Below are 22,210 nucleotides of genomic sequence, written 5' to 3'. Positions count from 1 at the left end.
AAGAGCATTAGTGAGGTCAGGCACTGATGTCGGGCGACTATGCCTGGCTCGCAGTTGGCGTTCCAATTCATCCCAAAGGTGTTTGATGGGGTTCAAATCAAATCAAATCAAATTTTATTTGTCACATACACATGGTTAGCAGATGTTAATGCGAGTGTAGCGAAATGCTTGTGCTTCTAGTTCCGACAATGCAGTAATAACCAACAAGTAATCTAACTAACAATTCCTAAACTACTGTCTTATACACAGTGTAAGGGGATAAAGAATATGTACATAAGGATATATGAATGAGTGATGGTACAAAGCAGCATAGGCAAGATACAGTAGATGGTATAGAGTACAGTATATACATATGAGATGAGTATGTAAACAAAGTGGCATAGTTAAAGTGGCTAGTGATACATGTATTACATAAGGATGCAGTCGATGATATAGAGTACAGTATATACGTATGCATATGAGAAGAATAATGTAGGGTAAGTAACATTATATAAGGTAGCATTGTTTAAAGTGGCTAGTGATATATTTACATCATTTCCCATCAATTCCCATTACTAAAGTGGCTGGAGTTGAGTCAGTGTCAGTGTGTTGGCAGCAGCCACTCAATGTTAGTGGTGGCTGTTTAACAGTCTGATGGCCTTGAGATAGAAGCTGTTTTTCAGTCTCTCGGTCCCAGCTTTGATGCACCTGTACTGACCTCGCCTTCTGGATGATAGCGGGGTGAACAGGCAGTGGCTCGGGTGGTTGATGTCCTTGATGATCTTTATGGCCTTCCTGTAACATCGGGTGGTGTAGGTGTCCTGGAGGGCAAGTAGTTTGCCCCGGTGATGCGTTGTGCAGACCTCACTACCCTCTGGAGAGCCTTACGGTTGAGGGCGGAGCAGTTGCCGTACCAGGCGGTGATACAGCCCGCCAGGATGCTCTCGATTGTGCATCTGTAGAAGTTTGTGAGTGCTTTTGGTGACAAGCCGAATTTCTTCAGCCTCCTGAGGTTGAAGAGGCGCTGCTGCGCCTTCTTCACGATGCTGTCTGTGTGAGTGGACCAATTCAGTTTGTCTGTGATGTGTATGCCGAGGAACTTAAAACTTGCTACCCTCTCCACTACTGTTCCATCGATGTGGATAGGGGGTATTCCCTCTGCTGTTTCCTGAAGTCCACAATCATCTCCTTAGTTTTGTTGACGTTGAGTGTGAGGTTATTTTCCTGACACCACACTCCGAGGGCCCTCACCTCCTCCCTGTAGGCCGTCTCGTCGTTGTTGGTAATCAAGCCTACCACTGTTGTGTCGTCCGCAAACTTGATGATTGAGTTGGAGGCGTGCGTGGCCACGCAGTCGTGGGTGAACAGGGAGTACAGGAGAGGGCTCAGAACGCACCCTTGTGGGGCCCCAGTGTTGAGGATCAGCGGGGAGGAGATGTTGTTACCTACCCTCACCACCTGGGGGCGGCCCGTCAGGAAGTCCAGTACCCAGTTGCACAGGGCGGGGTCGAGACCCAGGGTCTCGAGCTTGATGACGAGCTTGGAGGGTACTATGGTGTTGAATGCCGAGCTGTAGTCGATGAACAGAATTCTCACATAGGTATTCCTCTTGTCCAGATGGGTTAGGGCAGTGTGCAGTGTGGTTGAGATTGCATCGTCTGTGGACCTATTTGGGCGGTAAGCAAATTGGAGTGGGTCTAGGGTGTCAGGTAGGGTGGAGGTGATATGGTCCTTGACTAGTCTCTCAAAGCACTTCATGATGACGGAAGTGAGTGCTACGGGGCGGTAGTCGTTTAGCTCAGTTACCTTAGCTTTCTTGGGAACAGGAACAATGGTGGCCCTCTTGAAGCATGTGGGAACAGCAGACTGGTATAGGGATTGATTGAATATGTCCGTAAACACACCAGCCAGCTGGTCTGCGCATGCTCTGAGGGCGCGGCTGGGGATGCCGTCTGGGCCTGCAGCCTTGCGAGGTTTAACACGTTTAAACGTTTTACTCACCTCGGCTGCAGTGAAGGAGAGACCGCATGTTTCCGTTGCAGGTCGTGTCAGTGGAACTGTATTGTCCTCAAAGCGGGCAAAAAAGTTATTTAGTCTGCCTGGGAGCAAGACATCCTGGTCCGTGACTGGGCTGGATTTCTTCCTGTAGTCCGTGATTGACTGTAGACCCTGCCACATACCTCTTGTGTCTGAGCCGTTGAATTGAGATTCTACTTTGTCTCTGTACTGACGCTTAGCTTGTTTGATAGCCTTACGGAGGGAATAGCTGCACTGTTTGTATTCAGTCATGTTACCAGACACCTTGCCCTGATTGAAAGCAGTGGTTCGCGCTTTCAGTTTCACACAAATGCTGCCATCAATCCACGGTTTCTGGTTAGGGAATGTTTTAATCGTTGCTATGGGAACGACATCTTCAACGCACGTTCTAATGAACTCGCACACCGAATCAGCGTATTCGTCAATGTTGTTATCTGACGCAATACGAAACATGTCCCAGTCCACGTGATGGAAGCAGTCTTGGAGTGTGGAGTCAGCTTGGTCGGACCAGCGTTGGACAGACCTCAGCGTGGGAGCTTCTTTTTTTAATTTTTGTCTGTAGGCAGGTATCAGCAAAATGGAGTCGTGGTCAGCTTTTCCGAAAGGGGGACGGGGCAGGGCCTTATATGCGTCGCGGAAGTTAGAGTAACAATGATCCAAGGTTTTTCCACCCCTGGTTGCGCAATCGATATGCTGATAAAATTTAGGGAGTCTTGTTTTCAGATTAGCCTTGTTAAAATCCCCCGCAACAGATCAGAGATCAGGGCTCTGTTCAGGCCAGTCAAGTTCTTCCACACCGATCTTGACAAATCATTTCTGTATGGACCTTGCTTTGTGCACAGGGGCATTGTCCTTCTGTAACAAGAAAGGGCCTTCCCCAAATTGTGTGTGGCTGAAATAGCCAAATCCACAAATTTTAAAGGGTGTCCACATACTTTTGTATATATAGTGTAGCTTCTAGCCACAAAGTGGGAGTCATGTAGAATGTCATTGTACGCTGTAGCATTAACATTTCCCTTCACTGAAACTAAGGAGCCGAGCCCAAATCATGAAAAACAGCCCCAGACCATTATTCCTCCTCCACCAAACTTTACAGTTGGCACTATGCATTGGGGCAGGTAGCGTCTACCTGGCATCTGCCAAACCCAGATTCGTCCATCAGACTGCCAGATGGTGAAATGTGATTCAGCACTTCAGAGAACACATTTCCACTGCTCCAGAGTTTTACACCACTCCAGCCAATGCTTGGAATTGCGAATGGCAATCTTAGTCTTGTGTGCGGCTGGTGGGCCATGGAAACCCATTTCATGAAGCTCCTGATGAACAGTTCTTGTGCTGATGTTGCTTCCAGAGGCAGTTTGGAACTCGTTGTGAGTGTTGCTACCGAGGACAGACAATTTTTACACGCTTCAGCACACGGCGGTCCCGTTCTGTGAGCTTGTGTGGCCTACCACTTCATGGTTGAGCCGTTGTTGCTCCTAGACTTTCTACTTCACCATAACAGCACTTACAGTTGATCGAGGCAGCTCCAGCAGGGCAGAAATTTGACAAACTGACTTTTTGGAAAGGTGGCATCCTATGACAGTGGAGTACTGGCCATTCTACTGCCAATGTTTTTGTATTGAGATTGCATGGCTGTGTGCTCGATTGTATACACCTGTCAGCAACTGGTGTGACTAAAATAGCCAAATCCACAAATTTTAAGGGGTGTCAGCATACTTTTGGCCATGTGTATGTCGGATGGTCCAATGTGCATTTCTGATTGTAATGTTTGTTTGAGGGCTGTCTATATCTGCCCCTGCACGGAATAGTCAGAACAGAAGTGTCTAAAAGTGGTAAAAAAAACAACAACAAAAAAACAAATTGGCATACATATTGTTTGGAACTTGGAATGACAGACCTGAAGAATATCTTCTTTGAATATTGTGTATGCACTCTTTTCAATTAACAAAATAGGGCAAAATAGGGCACTGAACAGAGCTATATTTGTAATGTACAGTTGGCTAGGAGCTAGAAACAGTTTTGAAGCAGTAATAAATTGTGAAATTGAGTTCTCTACTGTGTTTTTCTTTACCCTGGCTGACCCTGAGTCTCTTCGCACTATCCTACAACCAAACAAGCCATTTACCACATATAACCATTACAGCTACCCTGAGACCCTTTTTGTTCACAGCACTCTCCATCAGAGGAGGTATTAACTGACAGTGGTACTCTCTGAGGACCCCAGACTATTCTCAGGTAATCAAGCAAGATGGACCTAATGGCCCTCCTCTCACTGGTAATCCTTTTATGATGACCTAAAAGTGCACATCACAGCTACTTGGGCAACTTCACTGATTCACTGCCTCCTTGAAGATCTCCTATTGTTTTTACCATCTCAGTGTGGCTCGGTGTTGTACCTAAACCAACCTTATATTTGAATAGAAATGTTCTGTTTAATGCAGAAACACCCTTTGGTGTCTATCTCACTACTACGGGGTTAAAGATTGTTACAGAACAAAAGATTCACTTGAATATCCACTACTGCTCCAGTAATCGTTGTAGCCTTTCAAAGCTACTGATTACACGGCCCAATCGGTCTGACAGAGGTGCAGAGTAATTACACACCGGTGAATTCAATTAGCTCACAGGCAAGGCCCAGGTCTCAAGGAGAAAGACAAAGGTATAATCTGGGCTAGTAGAAAATATAGTACAGAGACGGGTATGCGTACTAGTATCGTTACGGTATAGGTTACAATCTTAAATGACCAACGATGATTAGTATCCTGATTTGTATCTACAATTATTGTATATAGCTGAATTAGCTTTGAATTGGGGGCATATTTAATGACAACGGATATAACTCCTATTTAGAATGGTGTCTATCCTTACCGCTGTAGGAGGGGCAATATTATAAATGATCACGAGGTTGATAAAAGCTGAACCATTTTCCTGTATAATTAATCAATTATATTTCTCATTTTCCTCATGGTTGATTTGTATTATCTTATGTAGGCAGGTGGACTGGTTGCTTCCATGAATACATAATACACTTAATTTGTTTTCATAAAACAAACAACATTGTCAGTGCTCAGTGTGTTTGTCTCAATAGCTCTGTTTGGCCAGTAGGAAATGCCAGCCACAATAGATAGATCATTTGAAATCATGGTTTGGATGTAAGGGCTACATCAATGATATTCAGCTAGATACAGAAGAGCCCACTATGAGCAACTCTACCATATATTACAGTAATTCCACCTGGCACACATAATCCATTACATATATATTAACCCAGTATCATGTCATGGACATATTTGTTATTCCAGCACTGTACGCCTGATTCAATTAATCAAGAGCTTGATGATTAGGTCCGTTGACTACTTGAATCAGGAGAGCTTGTGTTGGAATAGAACACATTTGTGGAATGACGAGGGCTCCCCAAGGAATAGGCCCCAACTGAAGGGAGTCAACATGTCATTTTGAAAGATCATCCTTAATTAACTGACGTGATCGAGGAACAAAACACACAATGCTTAATCAAAACAACACCTCACTTTCAAACATCTAATATGCAGCCCATACTAAATGTGCATTATTAATCAGAAGGACTTGAAGTGTGTGTGTTACAGAGTAAGAAGATTGGAAAAGAAAAACTCACAATCCCTGTTTTATACTGAAGGTACATGTTGCCGATTAAAAGATCTGCTGAATTATTTTTGTCTGCAAAGGAGCCATTTACCAACATTATAGGATGGAGACTCATTTATCTGGACGCTTGTTTCTCAGGTTTCAATTCACAGCACATGACAGTAGATTAAAATGCTTCACCAGCATGGTCTCACATTGCTTTTCAGATGATCATGATGCTGCGTTTCTCCATCTTACAGGAGCATGTCAATATAATGAGTGAATTAATTACTGATAAACATTTGAGACATACGACAGGGCAGTGAGGCAATTGTGCTGTGTTTACACAGGCAGCCTAATTCTTCTCTTTTGCCACTAATTAACCAATCAAAACAGATCTTTTGCAAATCATTTGGCAAAAGTTCAGAATTGGGCTGCCTGTGTAAATGCAGCCTTAGTGATCTATACTGTTGAAAAACAGTGCACACCATGCATTACATTGTGTGAGACTTTAGCCTTACACTGTCTGGTTGTTGGCTTAATTGAAGTTTCTAACTCCTGCTGATATCATTAAAATGTGATAGGAATCATCATGTTAGACACCCTGGGGTACAGCAATTTCCTCAGGAAACTGTGATAACACATGGCGGCACTCTTGGTATGACAACTGTGAGCTGAGAAAACGTAACACATAACACACACCACACAGACTGCCAGGACAGTTGCCTTGGCAACTGCTCGAAGCCTCCAGCTCCGTCTCCCAGTGCAGTTGTTGCTTCAATGTTGAGACTAGGTAGGATTTATTTTTATAGATCTGCACCACGATGCATCTCTATGGACTGCTGTGTGGAGCTAGACCTTGTAATTACTTGTGTTTGCTCAGTGTGTGTGTGCGTGTGTGTGGTGGTATTGGTGGTGGTGTGTGTGTGTGGGGGGGGGGGGGGGGTGGACATTAAGGTGTTATGATATAATGGACTATTATATTGCATATCTGTCTACATACCACCACAGACCAATGTTGGCACTAAAACCGCGCTCTGCGAGCTGTATTCCGCCATAAGCAAACAGGAAACCGCTCATCCAGAGGCACAAAGCTCCCCCCTGCCCTCCATTTGGCAAATCTGACCATAATTCTATCCTCCTGATTCCAGTTTACAAGCAAAGATTTAAGCAGGAAGCACCAGTGACTCAGTCTACAAAAAAAGTGATCAGATGAAGCTGGTGCTAAACTACAGGACTGTTTTGCTAACACAGACTGGAATATGTTCCGGGATTCTTCTGATGGCATTGAGGAGTACACCACATCAGTCACTGGCTTTATCAATAAGTGCATTGATGACGTTGTCCCCACAGTGACTATACGTACATACCCCAACCAGAAGTTCTAGATTACAGGCAACATTCGCACTGAGCTAAAGGGTAGAGCTGACGCTTTTAAGGAGCGGGACTCTAACCCGGAAGCTTATAAGAAATCCCGGATGTGGCAGGGCTTGCAAACTATTATAGACTACAAAGGGAAGCCCATCCGAGAGCTGCTCAGGGCCACAAGCCTACCAGACGAGCTAAATAACTTCTATACTCGCTTCGAGGCAAGTAACACTAAAACATTCATGAGAGCATCAGCTATTCCGGACGACTGTGTGATTACGCTCTCCACAGCTCTCCGCAGCCGATGTGAGTAAGACCCTCAAACTGGTCAAGACTCACAAGGTCGCAGGAACAGACAGATTACCAGGGCGTGTACTCCGAGCATGTGCTGACCAACTGGCAAGTGTCTTCACTGACATTTTCAACCTCTCCCTGTCTGAGTCTGTAATACCAACATGTTTCAAGCAGACCACCAAAGTCCATGTGCCCAAAAACACTAAGGTAACCTGCCTAAATGACTACCGACCCGTAGCACTCACATCTGTAGCCATGAAAGGCTTTAAAAGGGCTGGCCATGGCTCACATCAACACCATATTCCCAGAAACCCTAGACTCACTCCAATGTGCATACTGCACAAAACAGATGATGCAATCTCCATTGCCCTCAAAGCTCATCACTAAGCTAAGGACCATGGGACTAAACACCTCCCCCTGCAACTGGATCCTGGACATCCTGACGGGCTGCCCCCAGGTGATAAGGGTAGGTAACAACACATCCGCCACGCTGATTCTCAACACGGGGGCCCCTCAGGGGTGCGTGCTCAGTCCCCTACTGTACTCCCTGTTCACTCATGACTGCATGTCCAGGCATGATTCCAACACCATCATTAAGCTTGCTGATGACACAACAGTGGTAGGCCTGATAACTGACAACGAGGCGACAGCATATAGGGAGGAGGTCAGAGACATGACCGTGTGGTGCAAGGACAACAGCCTCTCCCTCAACGTGATCAAGACAAAGGAGATGATTGTGGACTACAGGAAAAGGAGGTTCGAGCACACCCCCATTCTCATTGACGGGGCTGTAGTGGAGCAGGTCGAGAGCTTCAAGTTCCTTGGCGTCCACATCACCAACAAACTAACATAGTCCAAGCACACCAAGACAGTTGTGAAGAGGGCACGATAAAACCTATTCCCCCTCAGGAGACTGAAAAGATTTGGCATGGGTCCTCAGATCTCAAAAGGTTATTCAGCTGCACCATCGAGAGTATCTTGACGGGTTGCATCACTGTCTGGTATGGCTACTGCTTAGCCTCCGACCATAAATCTCTACAGAGGGAAGTACTGGGGCCAAGCTTCCTGCCATCCACGACCTCTATACCAGGCGGTATTAGAGGAAGGCACTAAAAATGCTCAAGGACCCCAGCCACCCTAGTCATAGACTGTTCTCTCTATGCTACCGCAAGGCAAGCGGTACTGGAGCACCAAATCTAGGTCCAAGAGGCTCCTAAGCAGCTTCTACCCCCAAGCCATAAGACTCCTAAACAGCTAATCAAATGGCTACCCAGACCATTTGCATTGACCCCCCCGGATCACTGCTACTACTCTCTGTTATTATCTATGCATTTGACAAATACAATTTGATTTGCATCAAATAGCATCAAATTAATCTATAGTATGCGTGGGCACTTTTCAAGCTGACATAGCAAACCAGTTTATGCCTTTAAAAATCATCTGATGTATAGGATCGTTGCATATTCCATTAAGTTTGAAAATTCACACACCAGTCCTATTTGAACTAGGCATACTGTAACCACTGAAAAGGTCACCAAGCTGTACTAAATGATGAGGTGAATGGTGCTCATTAACTCTAATAGAGAACTGTAGTGCATCTGCCCTTTGCCCGTGAAAAGCGCAATAACTGTAGCCAGGCCCTTGAACCCAGTATTGCTCACAGTTACATGGTATCTTATATAACTGCCACTGAGCCACTACTGTCCTGGTGACAGTCACTCAGCAGCAAGGATATCTGATCCTCCGTTATGTAAACCATGTCTGTGGAGCCAAAAGGAAGAAAAGAAAGGGAGAATATCATACTACCCTTTCCTGATGGTGTGCCTCATGCCTGTGTTTGGGTGGTTTCCCTGGATCTTTTCAATAACCCTGTCCGGCTGTGACATTAGCATCCGCTGCCACTCAATGAGATGGCTTGTCGCTCTCTGGGCTCGGGCGGAGGTTATGTTGAGTCTCTGTTGGTATGTAATGAATAGTAAATGTTCACATCAAACCTAGTCCCCATTGTCTGCCAGCTGAGCATTTGAACCTTTGATAAATTGACAGGCAGGGATTGTGTTTGTAGCAAACCATGAAAGAGGAAGGTTTTTTAATTTAAACTCATATTGGAAAATGCTTCAGAAGAGCTATAAGCTACACAATACAGTGCATTCGGAAAGTATTCAGACCCCTTGACCTTTTCCACATTTTGTTACATTAAAGGCTTGATTATATGTTTTTTCTCAATATACATACAATACCCCATAATGACAAAGCAAAAACAGGTTGAGACATTTTTGCAAATATCATATCACATTTACATAAGTTTTCACACCATTTCATCAGTACTTTGTTGATGCACCTTTGGCAGTGATTACTGCCTCAAGTCTTCTTGGGTATGACGCTAAGCTTAGCACACCTGTATTTGGGGAGTTTATCCGATTCTTCTCTGCAGATCCTTTCAAGCTTTGTTATGTTGGAAGGGGAGTGTCGCTGCACAGCTATTTTCTGGTCTCTCCAGAGATGTTAGATCGGGTTCAAGTCCAGGCTCTGGCTGGGCCACTCAAAGACATTCAGAGACTTGTCCCGAAGCCACTCCTGTATTGTCTTGGCTGTGTGCCTAGGGTTGTTGTCCTATTGGAAGGTGAACCTTTGCCCCAGTCTGAGGTTCTGAGCACTCTGGAGCAGGTTTTCATCAAGGATCTCTCTTGTACATTGCCTGTTCATCTTTTCCTCGATCCAGACTAGTCTCCCAGTCCCTGCTGCTGAAAAACATCCCCACAGTATGATGCTGCCACCACCATGCTTCACTGTAGAGATGGTGCCAGGTTTCCTCCAGATGTGACGCTTGGAATTCAGGCCAAAGAGTTCAATCGTGGTGTCATCAGACAAGAGGATCTTGTTTATCATGGTCTGAGAGTTCTTTAGGTGCCTTTGGCAAACTCCAAGAGGGCTGTCATGTGCCTTTTACTGAGGATTGGCTTCCGTCTGACCACTCTACCATAAAGGTCTGATTGGTGGAGTGCTGCAGAGATGGTTGTCCTTCTGGAAGATTCTCCCATCTCCACAGAGGAACTCTAGAGCTCTGTCAGAGTGACCTTGAGTTCTTGGTCACATCCCTGACCAAGTCCCTTCTCCCCCAATTGCTCAGTATGGCTGGGAAGCCAGCTCTAGGAAGAGTCTTGGTGGTTCCAAACTTCTTTCATTTAAAAATGATGGAGGCCACTGTGTTCTTCGGGACCTTCAATAGTGCAGAACATTTTTGGTACCCTTCCCCAAATCTGTGTCTCGACACAGTCTCGGAGCTCTACGGACAATACCTTCGACCTTATGGCTTGGTTTTTGCAAGTTGTAGAAACAACTCAAGGATGATCAATAGAATATTTATGTAAATAAGGTAGTTCTGTTATTTTATTTGCTTTGTCATTATGGGGTATTGTGTGTAGATTGATGAGGGAAATGTTTTATTTAATCCATTTTAGAAAAAAGCACTGTATATACAAAAGTATGTGGACACCCATTCAAATTAGTGTTTCCGGCTATTTCAGTCACACACAGATTGGGGAAGGCCTTTTCCTGTTTCAGCATGACAATGCCCCCTTGCACAAAGCATGGTCCATACAGAAATGGTTTGTTGAGATCAGTGTGGAAGAACTTGTCTGACCTGCACAGAGCCCTGACCTCAACTCCATCGAACACCTTTGGGATGAATTGGAACACCGACTGTGAGCCAGGCCTAATCGTCCAACATCAGTGCCTGACCTAACTAATGCTCCTGGCTGAAGCAAGTCCCTGCAGCAATGTTCCAACATCTAGTGGAAAGCCTTCCCATTGGAGTGGGGGCTGTTATAGCAGCAAAGAGGGGGCACTAACTCCATATTAATGCGCATGATTTTGGAAGGAGATGTTCGACGAGCAGCTGTCCACATACATTTGGTGATGTAGTGTATCACTGAGAATAAATTAATGTGCTGGCATCATCTGAGATATTTGGGACAGTTGTGACCTGTTGTGACCCTACGACAGCACAATACTATCAAATGATTTTTACATTTTTTATTTCACCTTTATTTAACCAGGTAGGTTAAATACCTTTTTTATTTCACCTTTATTTAACCAGTTGAGAACAAGTTCTCATTTACAACTGCGACCTGGCCAAGATAAAGTAAAGCAGTGCGACAAAAACAACACAGAGTTACACATGGGATAAACAATCGTACAGTCAATAACACAATAGAAAATCTGTGTACAGCGTGTGCAAATCAAGTAAGGAGGTAAGGCAATAAACAGGCCATAGTGGCAAAGTAATAACAATTTAGCAATTAACACTGGAGTGATAGATGCACAGATGAGGATGTGCAAGTATAAATACTGGTGTGCAAAAGAGCAGAATTAAAAAAATATATATATGGGGATGAGGTAGGTAGTTGGTTGGATGGGCTATTTACAGATGGGCTGTGTACAGTTGCAGCGAATTGTAAGCTCCTCTGACAGCCAATGTTTGAAGTTAGTGAGGGAGATATGTCTCCAACTTAAGTGATTTTTGCAATTCGTTCCAGTCATTGGCAGCAGAGAACTGGAAAGAAAGGTGTTGGCTTTGGGGATTACCATGGAAATATACCTGCTGGAGTGCGTGCTACGGGTGGGTGTTGCTATGGTGACCAGTGAGCTGAGATAAGGCAGAGCTTCACCTAGCAAAGACTTATAGATGACCTGGAGCCAGTGGGTTTGGCAACGAATATGTAGCGAGGACCAGCCAACGAGAGCATACAGGTTGCAATGGTGGTTAGTATATGGGGCTTTGGTGACAAAATGGATGGCACTGTGATAGACTGCATCCAATTTGCTAAGTAGGGTGTTGGAGGCTATTTTGTAAATGACATCACCAAAGTCATTCTAGTTGTTTGTTGTTTCATAGGAGCCGGCAGTTCAGAGCAATGGCATAAGTACAACTAGGGACAGCAACAAGTGCATGATTAATACAAATGGTTTTCCTTCAATTGTCATTCTGTAAAAAACAAGTGGTTCAGTATTTCATCACTGCAAAAAGGTAGGGTGACCACATCTCGGATTGTGCGGGACAGTGTTGCATTTTGTCCGATCGCCCCGCAAACTAAACAATCATGTCCCGCATTTTATCAACAAATTCAAACACCACCAATTTAGAAAGGTTGATTTGTCCCGTATTTCAGTCAGACATTCCAACCTGTCTTGCAGTCGCATTGCGCTTATAAAAAAAACATGTATATATAAGGATGTGGTAGCCTAAGCTTACTGCTCCAATCATTGTTGAGATCTGATGTCACAGGCCTATCATCAACCAATCAAATTGCTCAAGTACTTTTTGGGGGGGGTCTACATCTCAAGCTAAACTTGGAGGACAAGTTGCTGAGGATTACAATGCCATAACACTCCAAATGGTTTATTTGTTGAGCAAGGAGGGTAGGGTAGGCCTATATTTGATCTTCCAACCATCTTTTGGGTTATTTTAGACACCAGCAGTTGTTCTTTTTGTTGGGTCTTTCAGCTCACCATCTATTCTGTCATCTTCAATGATAACTGCTGATAAGAGAACGCAATTGTGAGAATTCAGTCAGATTCTGATTCAGGATGCAGGCAAGCATCAACTACGAGATGGTGGATTTCAACTCAGCCTTGATCTATTCATGGGAAAGTTAATTTTACATGCTGTGTCCAGTAATGCCATTGGTAAATATTAACACATTTTCCAATAAGAGGCCGACTGTATTTTTGGACACACACACACTAGGCCTTTGTCCTATTTCCAAAAGTGTTCATTGCCTTTACTGTAATGATTATTTAGAGATGTCCTATGGTTGACAATAGTCTCTCACCTCTTTCACTTCTCCCAATCTGTCAGAGTTGAAGTGTTTTTTTTAGTCTGTGAAGTAGGCTACAATAGAAGTTGTTGGCATCCTGCAAGGAGACCGGTGATGGAGACCTGTCGCCATCAGCACCATAATGAGTTTTTCTCATTGTAAGGCAATACTTTCTGACATGTCTTCACAATAAAAGCTTAGTCAATAATCGATACTGAAAGACGCCAGTGAAAAAGATGATTTGATAATGAACTGAACATTATACTGTAGCCTATGATATCGCTTGCATAAAACACATTTTATCCAAAATGTTCCATCCTCTTTACGAATAAATGGGTATTTACAGAATGAATAGTCATTTACAGAATAAAAGTCTGATGGAGAGAAATGCAAATAGTGTAGGAGAGCGATGCAAAACAATCCCTAGCAGAATTGGCAGAAGATCCATCACCGACTGAGGCAGCTTTTTCCTGGGTCATTCACTTGTCTCGTCACGACACACTGGTGATATTGTACTTATTCTTTACTTTCTCGGTTCAATGGACATCCCGTAACAGTCAACACTTCATGAATAAGTTATTAACACCATTGTGTATTGCTCCTTCTTTTATAACTTACTGATTGTCACTTAAAAAACTTAATACTTGATCAAATGGTTTTTAATTTGCAAAAACCTTTATTTTGTACATGATTTCTGTGCCTTTTCTGCTTAGAGCAAATGCAATGGTTTATATAAATCATAAAATACGATGTACTCTTTCTTCCCTGTTGAAAAGGTATGCAAGGCAGACATCACCCTCTCCTGGCAGCCATAAACATTTACATAAATGTATGTGGATAGTATAGGGCCAACAGATTTGTAAAATAGGTTGAGGATATATTTATTTTGTTTGTCTTTATTTATTCAAAATCGCTTTGATGTGGGCTTTGGAGAAACATTGAGGTGAAAACATTCAAGTTCTGAGTTGATTCTACAACTAAGAAGGATCCTGGATATGACATGTTTTCATTTCAACTGATATAACTCAAATCAAGCTACAAGTCAGCTTGATCTTTCAATTAAACATTATAAAAGCAAAGAAAACAGAAAAATAAGACGACAATCCTTTTTTCAGTGACATTAGATCAGTCCATTTTTGTCCATTAGCTGTTATAAAGAGGCACTACCCTCTCTATCGTCGCCCTGCAGATAGGGCACTTCTTTGGCTTTGGCAGTGCCTGGTAGCACCGGTCACAAGCACAGACATGCCCACACTCCAGGAACACACAGGAACGCTCCTGGCTCAAACACACTGTACAGGCACTAGGGGAAACACTGGCCTCCTCCACATTCAGCTCCCTCATCCTCTTCCTCTGCTGCTCCTTGAATTCCTCCAGAACATTCTTCTTCTTCCTCCTCTGTCTATGGTAAGCCCACTGCTTCCACAGGATGAAGAAGAGCGTTGTGGAAGCAACTACACCAAACATCATAGTCAGGATCCTCCAGAACCTGACTGTGCTCTGCTGCTTCTCCACCAGGGAGTCATAGTCCAGTCGGCTGAGGAAGTACCTCAGGCCCTGCTTGGGAGGCTGGAGCTTCACCAGGTTGTTGTCCAGCACCAGCTCCCCGACCCCGGTCACACTCTCCCCCAGACGTAACATCTCCTCCATCTCGTGGATACCTAAGATAATAATAACATACCATTTAGGATAGAATTTTATTGATTGATCTATTGGATAAGAGTATATCAATCACAAAGTACATTACATTATTCAAATGACTGATTCCTCACGAAACCAGGACAAAAAAAAAGACCATGATTTTGGAGATTTTCACAAAATAATCCATAGAATAGTCCTTTGGAGGAAGAATTGTTGACATATGACGTTTGTATCTAAAAGCATAATTGGGAAATAATTTATCAAAGTTGGCACATTTGACATTTTGGCCTTACCCAGGGATTTCTCCTAGGTTAAAAGTTATGGCCCAGCGAAATTGGCATAGTAGGCAATGTAAACCAATCACAGGCCTCATTTTACTTACTTGTAAACATTGCACATCCTGCAAATCACCAGCAGAGAGCAACCATTTTGAATACAGTTTCCCATTCGGTCATTTTATCTAATTGGATCACAACCAGTGGTGTAGTGGTGCCTGGAGAAGTGGGAATACTCCAATTTGGCACCAAAAAAATCCCAAACAGCCCACCCGGCGAAGGAAAGGCTCCCTGTTCAAAACTTATGACAAACAGTGACAGACTCTGAATGATCTAAAATAATAAATCCCTTATTCATACCCCTAGACTTTTTCCACATTTTGTTGTGTTACAGGCAGAATTCAAAATGGATTAAATACATTTTTTCCCTCACCCATCTACACACAATACCGCATAATGACAGTGAAAACCCAACAATTTCAAAAAACATTGAAAATTGAATTGTATTGAAAATTAAATACAGAAATATCTAATTTACATAAGTATTCACACCCCTGAGTCAATACTTTCTGGGTAAGTGTAAGCGCTTTCCACACCTGGATTGTGCAATATTTGCCCATTAATCTTTTTTTTTAACTTCTTCAAGCTCAAATTGGTTATTGATCATTGCTAGACAACTATTTTCAGGTCTTGCCATACATTTTCAAGCAGATTTAAGTCAAATCTGTAACTTGGCCACTGAGGAACATTCACACCTCGCACTGCAACACTGCCTGGCTGGGGGCTGTACGCACCTGAAGAGCTGATTGAAAGACACCTTTTTAGAAGTGCTGTGCACAGGCATAAAATATGCTCTAATTCACTTGAAATAAAAAGTCTACTGAAGTGAGACTATCCTTGCGTTTCTTGGCTATTTACTTTGTTTTGTTCACAAGCGAGGTTGTTTTATACGTTTGAGTTTCAACTGCTAGGAAAGAGAAAACCACTTCTACTAGTCAGACTCAATATCACAGGCACAAACAAGACTCGACTCTCGCTACATAGGTAACCTTCAGGTGAACATTTTTGTCTCATCTGTGATATTTTGGTTAAAATACTGTTTGTATTATTCAATATACCACATTAGTTACTTAAAAGAAATACATGTATTTTTTTTTAACATTACAAAGCATGCTCATCTGTTTTTTTGTGTGTTTTGTTGGTGTAATTTTAGTGGTTTCAAAAATATTTTGGCTGGTAAAAAAATCTGAGCCACAGCGGTTCGTAGACCAAAAAGTACATTTATGCCCTGGTACTCAGTAATGTGTTGAACTGGATTTGCCCCAAACATAACATTGTATTCAGGACAGAAAGTTAATTGTTTTGCCACATTTTTTGCAGTATTACTTTAATGCCTTGTTGCAAACAGGATACAAGTTTTGGAATATTTAAATTCTGTACAGGCTTCCTTCTTTTCACTCTGTCAATTAGGTTAATATTATGGAGTAAGTACAATGTTGTTGATCAAGCCTCAGTTCTCATATTACAACCATTAAACGCTATAACTGTTTTAAAGTCACCATTGGCCTCATGGTGAATTCTCTGAGTAGTTTCCTTCCTCTCTGGCAACTGAGTTAGGAAGGACGCCTGTAACTTTTTAGTGACTGGGTGTATTGATACACCATTCAAAGTGTATAACTTCACCATGCTCAAAGGGTTATTCGATGTCTGCATTTTATATGTTTACCCATCTACCAGTAGGTGCCCTTTGCGAAGCATTCGAAAACCTCCCTGGTCTCAGACTACCGAACCGTAGCACTCACGTCTATAGCCATGAAGTGCTTTGAAAGGCTGGTCATGGCTCACATCAACACCATTATCCCAGAAACTCTAGACCCACTTCAATTTGCATACCACCCCATCAGATACACAGATGATGCAATCTCAATTGCACTCCACACTGCCCTTTCCCACCTGAACAAAAGGAACACTTATGTGAGAATTCTATTCATTGACTACAGCTCAGCGTTCAACACCATAGTGCCCTCAAAGATCATCACTAAGCTAAGGACCCTGGGATTAAACACCTCCCTCTGCAACTGGACCCTGAACCTCCTGACAGGCCGCCCCGTCGATCAAGTCCCTGAGCTGACAAATTAAAAATCTGTCATTCTGCCCCTGAACAAGGCAGTTAATCCACTGTTCCTAGGCCATCATTGTAAATAAGAATTTGTTCTTGCCTAGTTAAAAATAAATAAATAAATTGCAGATGACAACAGTGGTAGGCCTGATCAACGACAACGATGAGATAGCCTACAGGGAGGTCAGAGACCTGACCGTGTGGTGCCAAGACAACAACATCTCCCACAATGTGATCAAGACAAAGGAGATGATAGTGGACTACAGGAAAAAGAGGACCGAGCACGCCCCCATTCTCATTGACAGGCTGTCGTGGAGCAGGTTGAGAGCTTCACCAACAAACACATCACCAACAAACTAACATGGTCCAAGCACACCAAGACAGTTGTGAAGAGGGCATGACAAAACCTATTCCCCCTCAGGAGATTTGGCATGGGTTTTCAGATACTCAAACGATTCTACAGCTGCACCATCAAGACCATCACTGCCTAGTATGGCAACTGCCCGGCCTCCGACCACAAAGCAATACAGAGGGTAGTGCGTACAGCCCAGTACATCACTGGGGCCAAGTTTCCTGCCATCTAGAACCTCTATACCAGGCGGTGTCAGAGGAAGACCCTAAAAATTGTCAAAGACTCCTGCCAACCTAGTCATAGACTGTTCTCTTTGCTACCGAACGACAAGCGGTACCAGAGCGCCAAGTCTAGGTCAAAGAGGCTTTTAAACAGCCTCTACCGCCAAGCCATAAGGCTCCTGAACATCTAATCAAATGGTTATCCAGACTATTTGAATATTGAAACTATTTGAAAAAGTGTGTTCACCCTCCACTACATCATTACATCACTACATCATAACTCTAAAAGCTGCAGCGATTCCAATCTGGAACTTTGATATGCCTGAAGGGTGTGTAATGTTCATCAATATATTGAAACCTACAGATTAAACATTATGGAGTCCTGAAGGTGGCCTGGGTCCAAAATGGCAGAAATATATTAACTTTGCTTTGATTAATTATTTCAAAATTATGCTTTTAGATACAAATGTAAAATATATATCAACAATCCTTCTTCCCAAGGACCATTCCATGGATTACATTTATTGAAATTCATGGTATTTTTCCCCCCTAGTTTAGTAAGTATGGGTGACCCCAGCGGGACTTGAACCCACAACCCTGCTGTTGAAAAGAAAAAGCTCTACCAACTGAGCCACACAGGACCACACCTTTAGGGCGCTCCCCGCTGATGAAGTGGCCGATGACGTTGGTCAGGGACTGGGCAGTGGGGTGAAAGTTCTCATAGGTGGTCTCCAGGTCCAGCTCCGAGGAGTCCAGGGGACGGATGACCCGAATGGTGGCTGCCACAGTCTCGTCGTGGGACACCAGGTCAAAGGGCACCGTGCTGGTACGCTGGTGGATGACCTTTTCACTCTCGTTCCTGACAGGCATAAAATATTAGATACCTACAGAGATGTGTATCCACAAAAAGATGCAGTATAGAGTATAATGTTTTTCATCATCAAGTTTGTTTTTATAATTTTTTTTACTTTAAAAAAAAAGGTACCATATTTATTAATTCATTCTCAGAGGTAGCATAAGCAGAACAAAAGTTAGCCATTACTAGGCCATCGTCAGTGTGTGAAAGTGTCTCCACACACAAAAAAAATAAATCCACACAAATTGAGCCTCCTAACAGTAAGAGAGGGTGCAAAATATTATAACACTTTAGTGTACTTTAGCACTTACCAGAGATGAGTGGTGCGATTCCACACCATCTTCTTCTCCTTTAGAGTTAACCTCTCGATGACCCCTTTGCAGTTGTCCACAAACTGGCTGTTCAAGGTTTCTTTCACAGATCTCACAACACCTTCAATAACAGCGTACGGGACACATTTTCCTGGTGCTTCTGTCAGGATGTTCTTCATATCCTGATCAATAGACACTTTCTTGGCTCCCTGTAAAACATAAATGATATTGAATAACAATCAAAAACCTCAAATGTTCATTGTCAATGCAGTTATAGTCACTGTGATTAAGTTAAATTGTTTCCTGGTCAACTGCAATGATCTGAACTATTGATAACATTACATTGGATTTCTGGGCGCAGTGATGTGCTCTGGTAAGTTGCAAACAAAATATTTTAAACCACCTTCAATGTTTAGCCTAACTACTAAACATGCTACTAACAGATTTAAAGAGATAAGGTAGATAAGATAGATGGGGCAAGGCTGCAATGTTATTACCTTTAATCTTGCTACTGTTGTTGTCCTCCTCCAGTACACAGAGTAGAAGACTGCAGTAAGTGCTGAGCTGGTGGCCAATAGCAAAAATTGGGCTGTGGAGGGTTTCCCACTAGTATCCATCGTGTGATCTTCTGTTTGATCTGAAACAACAAAGAGCATGTCAAAGAACACAAGAGGAAGGTGTATGGATCCACATCTGGGCCGTAAATCAGATGACAACTGTTGCCCTGCCATTGACAGTCTATAAGGCTATGGTCATGTGATTCAATGTGTTAGTTGGACCTTATGGAATGTATGAATGCCATGGAATTACAGTATTATATTTGTCAGCCTAAAAACCCATTCTTACAGAGACTTGACTGCCACCTAGCTATTTTTAGCGAACCCTGGAGTTCTCTCTTTCGGGCAAGTCAAAATCAACTTGGGTTGATGAGTGACTTTCTGTAGGCGAGTGACCATTTCGAATACTAATGATAACGTTGTCGCCAAAATTCAAAATATGTGGTATCATGCAATTATACAAAATCGATTGACTAAACAGGTTTGTTGACATTACTCTAGCTATCTAATTAGTTAGCTACTGTAGTTAATGTTACCAAACATAACTAGTTAGGTCCGGGCTCTGCAATTTAGCCCTGCAGTGACGTAGCTAGCTAGCTAGTTAGTTGTAAACACATATTTCTCAACAAGCTAATTTTAATAGACTGGCTACTTTTATATTTAAAAACTATTGATTTCGTTTCAAGATTAGCTAAATAAAGCCACATCGAATTGCTAGTTTGTGCTCACCCTCCACTGCCTTAATATTTTTTAATATTTTTTATTTTATGTTCTACTTCTTCTTCGATGAGGTTTAACGGCGGTTGGCATCCAATAAATGTTGCATTACTGCCACCTACTATACTGGAGTACAACTCCCTTATATAATGCTTAATTTATATATATATACACACAAATACCTTACCATCTAACACTACACTCACAATAAAAATTCTAAATAATAATAAATACCATACTCCACTATTTAAATCTATTTAGTCCCACTCCAGGCCAACAACCTGAAAGGATGGGACCACCACTTAACACATCCTGTGACTCTTCTGATGTCAAGTCTCACACACCCAAATGACTCTCTGCAGCTGCCACCACAACCTCTATTTTCTGCGACTTACGTTCCATCTCTGCATTACAGTTCATAACCATTGCTATAAATGCCAAAAATCCAATCTTACTGAAACATATCACTTGTTGGTTTATCCCTCTGTAATGGTACAGATCTCCTACTCACACCACTCCTCTCAGGATCCCTCCCCCTTGACCCATCTTCCTCTACTTTCTTCACTGCCTCTGCCCTACTCTAACCCTGGAAACATCAACCTGCCTTTCTCGCACGGGACATGCTGATCCTTGATATCTGATCCTTGGGAGGTTCCATCCTTTTTCAATTCAAAATAAAGTCAGTTCAATGTGGCCATTTGACCAGCAGGGAGCAGTGTTCAATCATTTATCAATTGAAAAGCACAGCACAGATTCGTTTTTATCTATGTTTATGGGCCCTGTGATAAAACATTAGATCATATCACGTTTAGCGAGGTTATCAATGTTAGAATGGTCAATAAGAACCATTGATTTCATGACAAATAATATTGTGTAGCCCAAATGAAACATATCTTCAAAATGTATTGCCTTTCTAGTGGTTTATTGAATAAAAGAAACACAGGAACATAACATAAAACTGGTAGCCTAGTCAAATAATTATCACATTAACCGCTACTTACTCTCTCGCGGGAAACTTTCACTCATGCGCAGACATTTACAAACGAAACATGACCATTTGAAAAGCTAGGACAGGCAAGGCCCATACTATTGTGGAGGACTTAATTTCCCTACTGCTGCGGATATGGCTGGGGGAAAAGAAGCCCCCCCCCCAAAAAAAATACTATACAGACAATTCCTCCATCAAACAACACTGTTTAACCACGCATCAGTGACATGGTATGAGATGTTTTGAAGCAATTAAATGATATGCCTTACAGCTGGATGAGTCAACAGAAGTGTTAGGCCTGGCACAGCTCCTGGTATATGTCCCTTACGTTTATGTGGGGTCAGTTAAGGGAAAGATCCTCTTCTGCAAACCACTGGAAACAATTACAAGGTGAGAGGATTTTTTTTTAAGTACTGGACAGCTTTGTGACATAAAATGGACTTTGGTGGTCAAGATGTGTTGGTATCTGTACTGATGGTGTAAAAGCCATGACAGGGAGACATAGTGGAGTGGTAACGCACATGCAAACAGTTGCTTCTGACCTCTGATATGATATGGGCAGCGACCATGTAGCGTTTTTACAACATACAGAAATGTGCATTGTATTGTGTGAGAGACATTAGTACATGCAGCTACAGGAAACAAGGTGGGAGTTTAAGGAATTTTGTGAACATCACTGCACTTTCAAATCAAATAACATTTTATTGGTCACATACTGTATACATGTTTAGCAGATGTTATTGCGGGTGTAGCAAAATACTTGCGTGTCTAGCTCCAACAAGTGCAATAATATCTAAAAAGTAATAACAATTCCACAACCACACACACACACATCTAAAGGAATGGAATTAAGACTATATAAATATTTGGACGAGCAATGTCAGAGCGGCGTTCTGCCTTACCAAGCAAAAAGGCAGGAACTGCTCATTTGGTCGAAGATGAGTTAATGTCAATTTTGCTACATTACTGCTTAATCATGTGGATTAAGCAGATTAAGTTACTGCTTAATCATGTGGACAAGTATCCTGCCTCTATTGTATTGTGTTTTGGAGAAAATGGGGGTCATGTTA

General features: G+C 42.7%; 1 protein-coding gene across 1 annotated transcript; it reads right to left on the bottom strand.

The window, feature by feature from the left end:
- Positions 1–13,662: 13,662 nt before the first annotated feature.
- On the bottom strand, positions 13,663–20,244 carry LOC135528365 (mitochondrial ubiquitin ligase activator of NFKB 1-like). Its single transcript, XM_064957391.1, has 5 exons — positions 20,165–20,244; positions 19,376–19,515; positions 18,879–19,087; positions 18,359–18,570; positions 13,663–14,764 (listed from the first exon to the last, which is right to left on the bottom strand). The coding sequence occupies exons 2-5, from the start codon at positions 19,493–19,495 to the stop codon at positions 14,247–14,249; spliced, it is 1,059 nt and encodes a 352-aa protein (XP_064813463.1). The 5' UTR covers positions 19,496–19,515; positions 20,165–20,244; the 3' UTR covers positions 13,663–14,246.
- Positions 20,245–22,210: the final 1,966 nt, after the last annotated feature.

The sequence above is a fragment of the Oncorhynchus masou genome, chromosome 33, assembly GCF_036934945.1.
Source record: "Oncorhynchus masou masou isolate Uvic2021 chromosome 33, UVic_Omas_1.1, whole genome shotgun sequence".
Classification (NCBI taxonomy): Eukaryota; Metazoa; Chordata; class Actinopteri; order Salmoniformes; family Salmonidae; genus Oncorhynchus; species Oncorhynchus masou.
The sequence above is the reverse complement of the archived record's forward strand: the minus strand, read 5'-3'. Positions and strand labels throughout refer to the sequence as shown.

Coding starts and splice junctions, on each gene's coding strand:
- LOC135528365 (XM_064957391.1), bottom strand. CDS start 19,495: ATGGATACTAGTGGGAAACCCTCCACAGCCCAATTTTTGCTATTGGCC. Junction 19,088..19,375: donor CAACAGTAGCAAGATTAAAG/GTAATAACATTG, acceptor TATGTTTTACAG/GGAGCCAAGAAAGTGTCTAT. Junction 14,765..18,358: donor CAGCGGGGAGCGCCCTAAAG/GTGTGGTCCTGT, acceptor TTATTATCTTAG/GTATCCACGAGATGGAGGAG.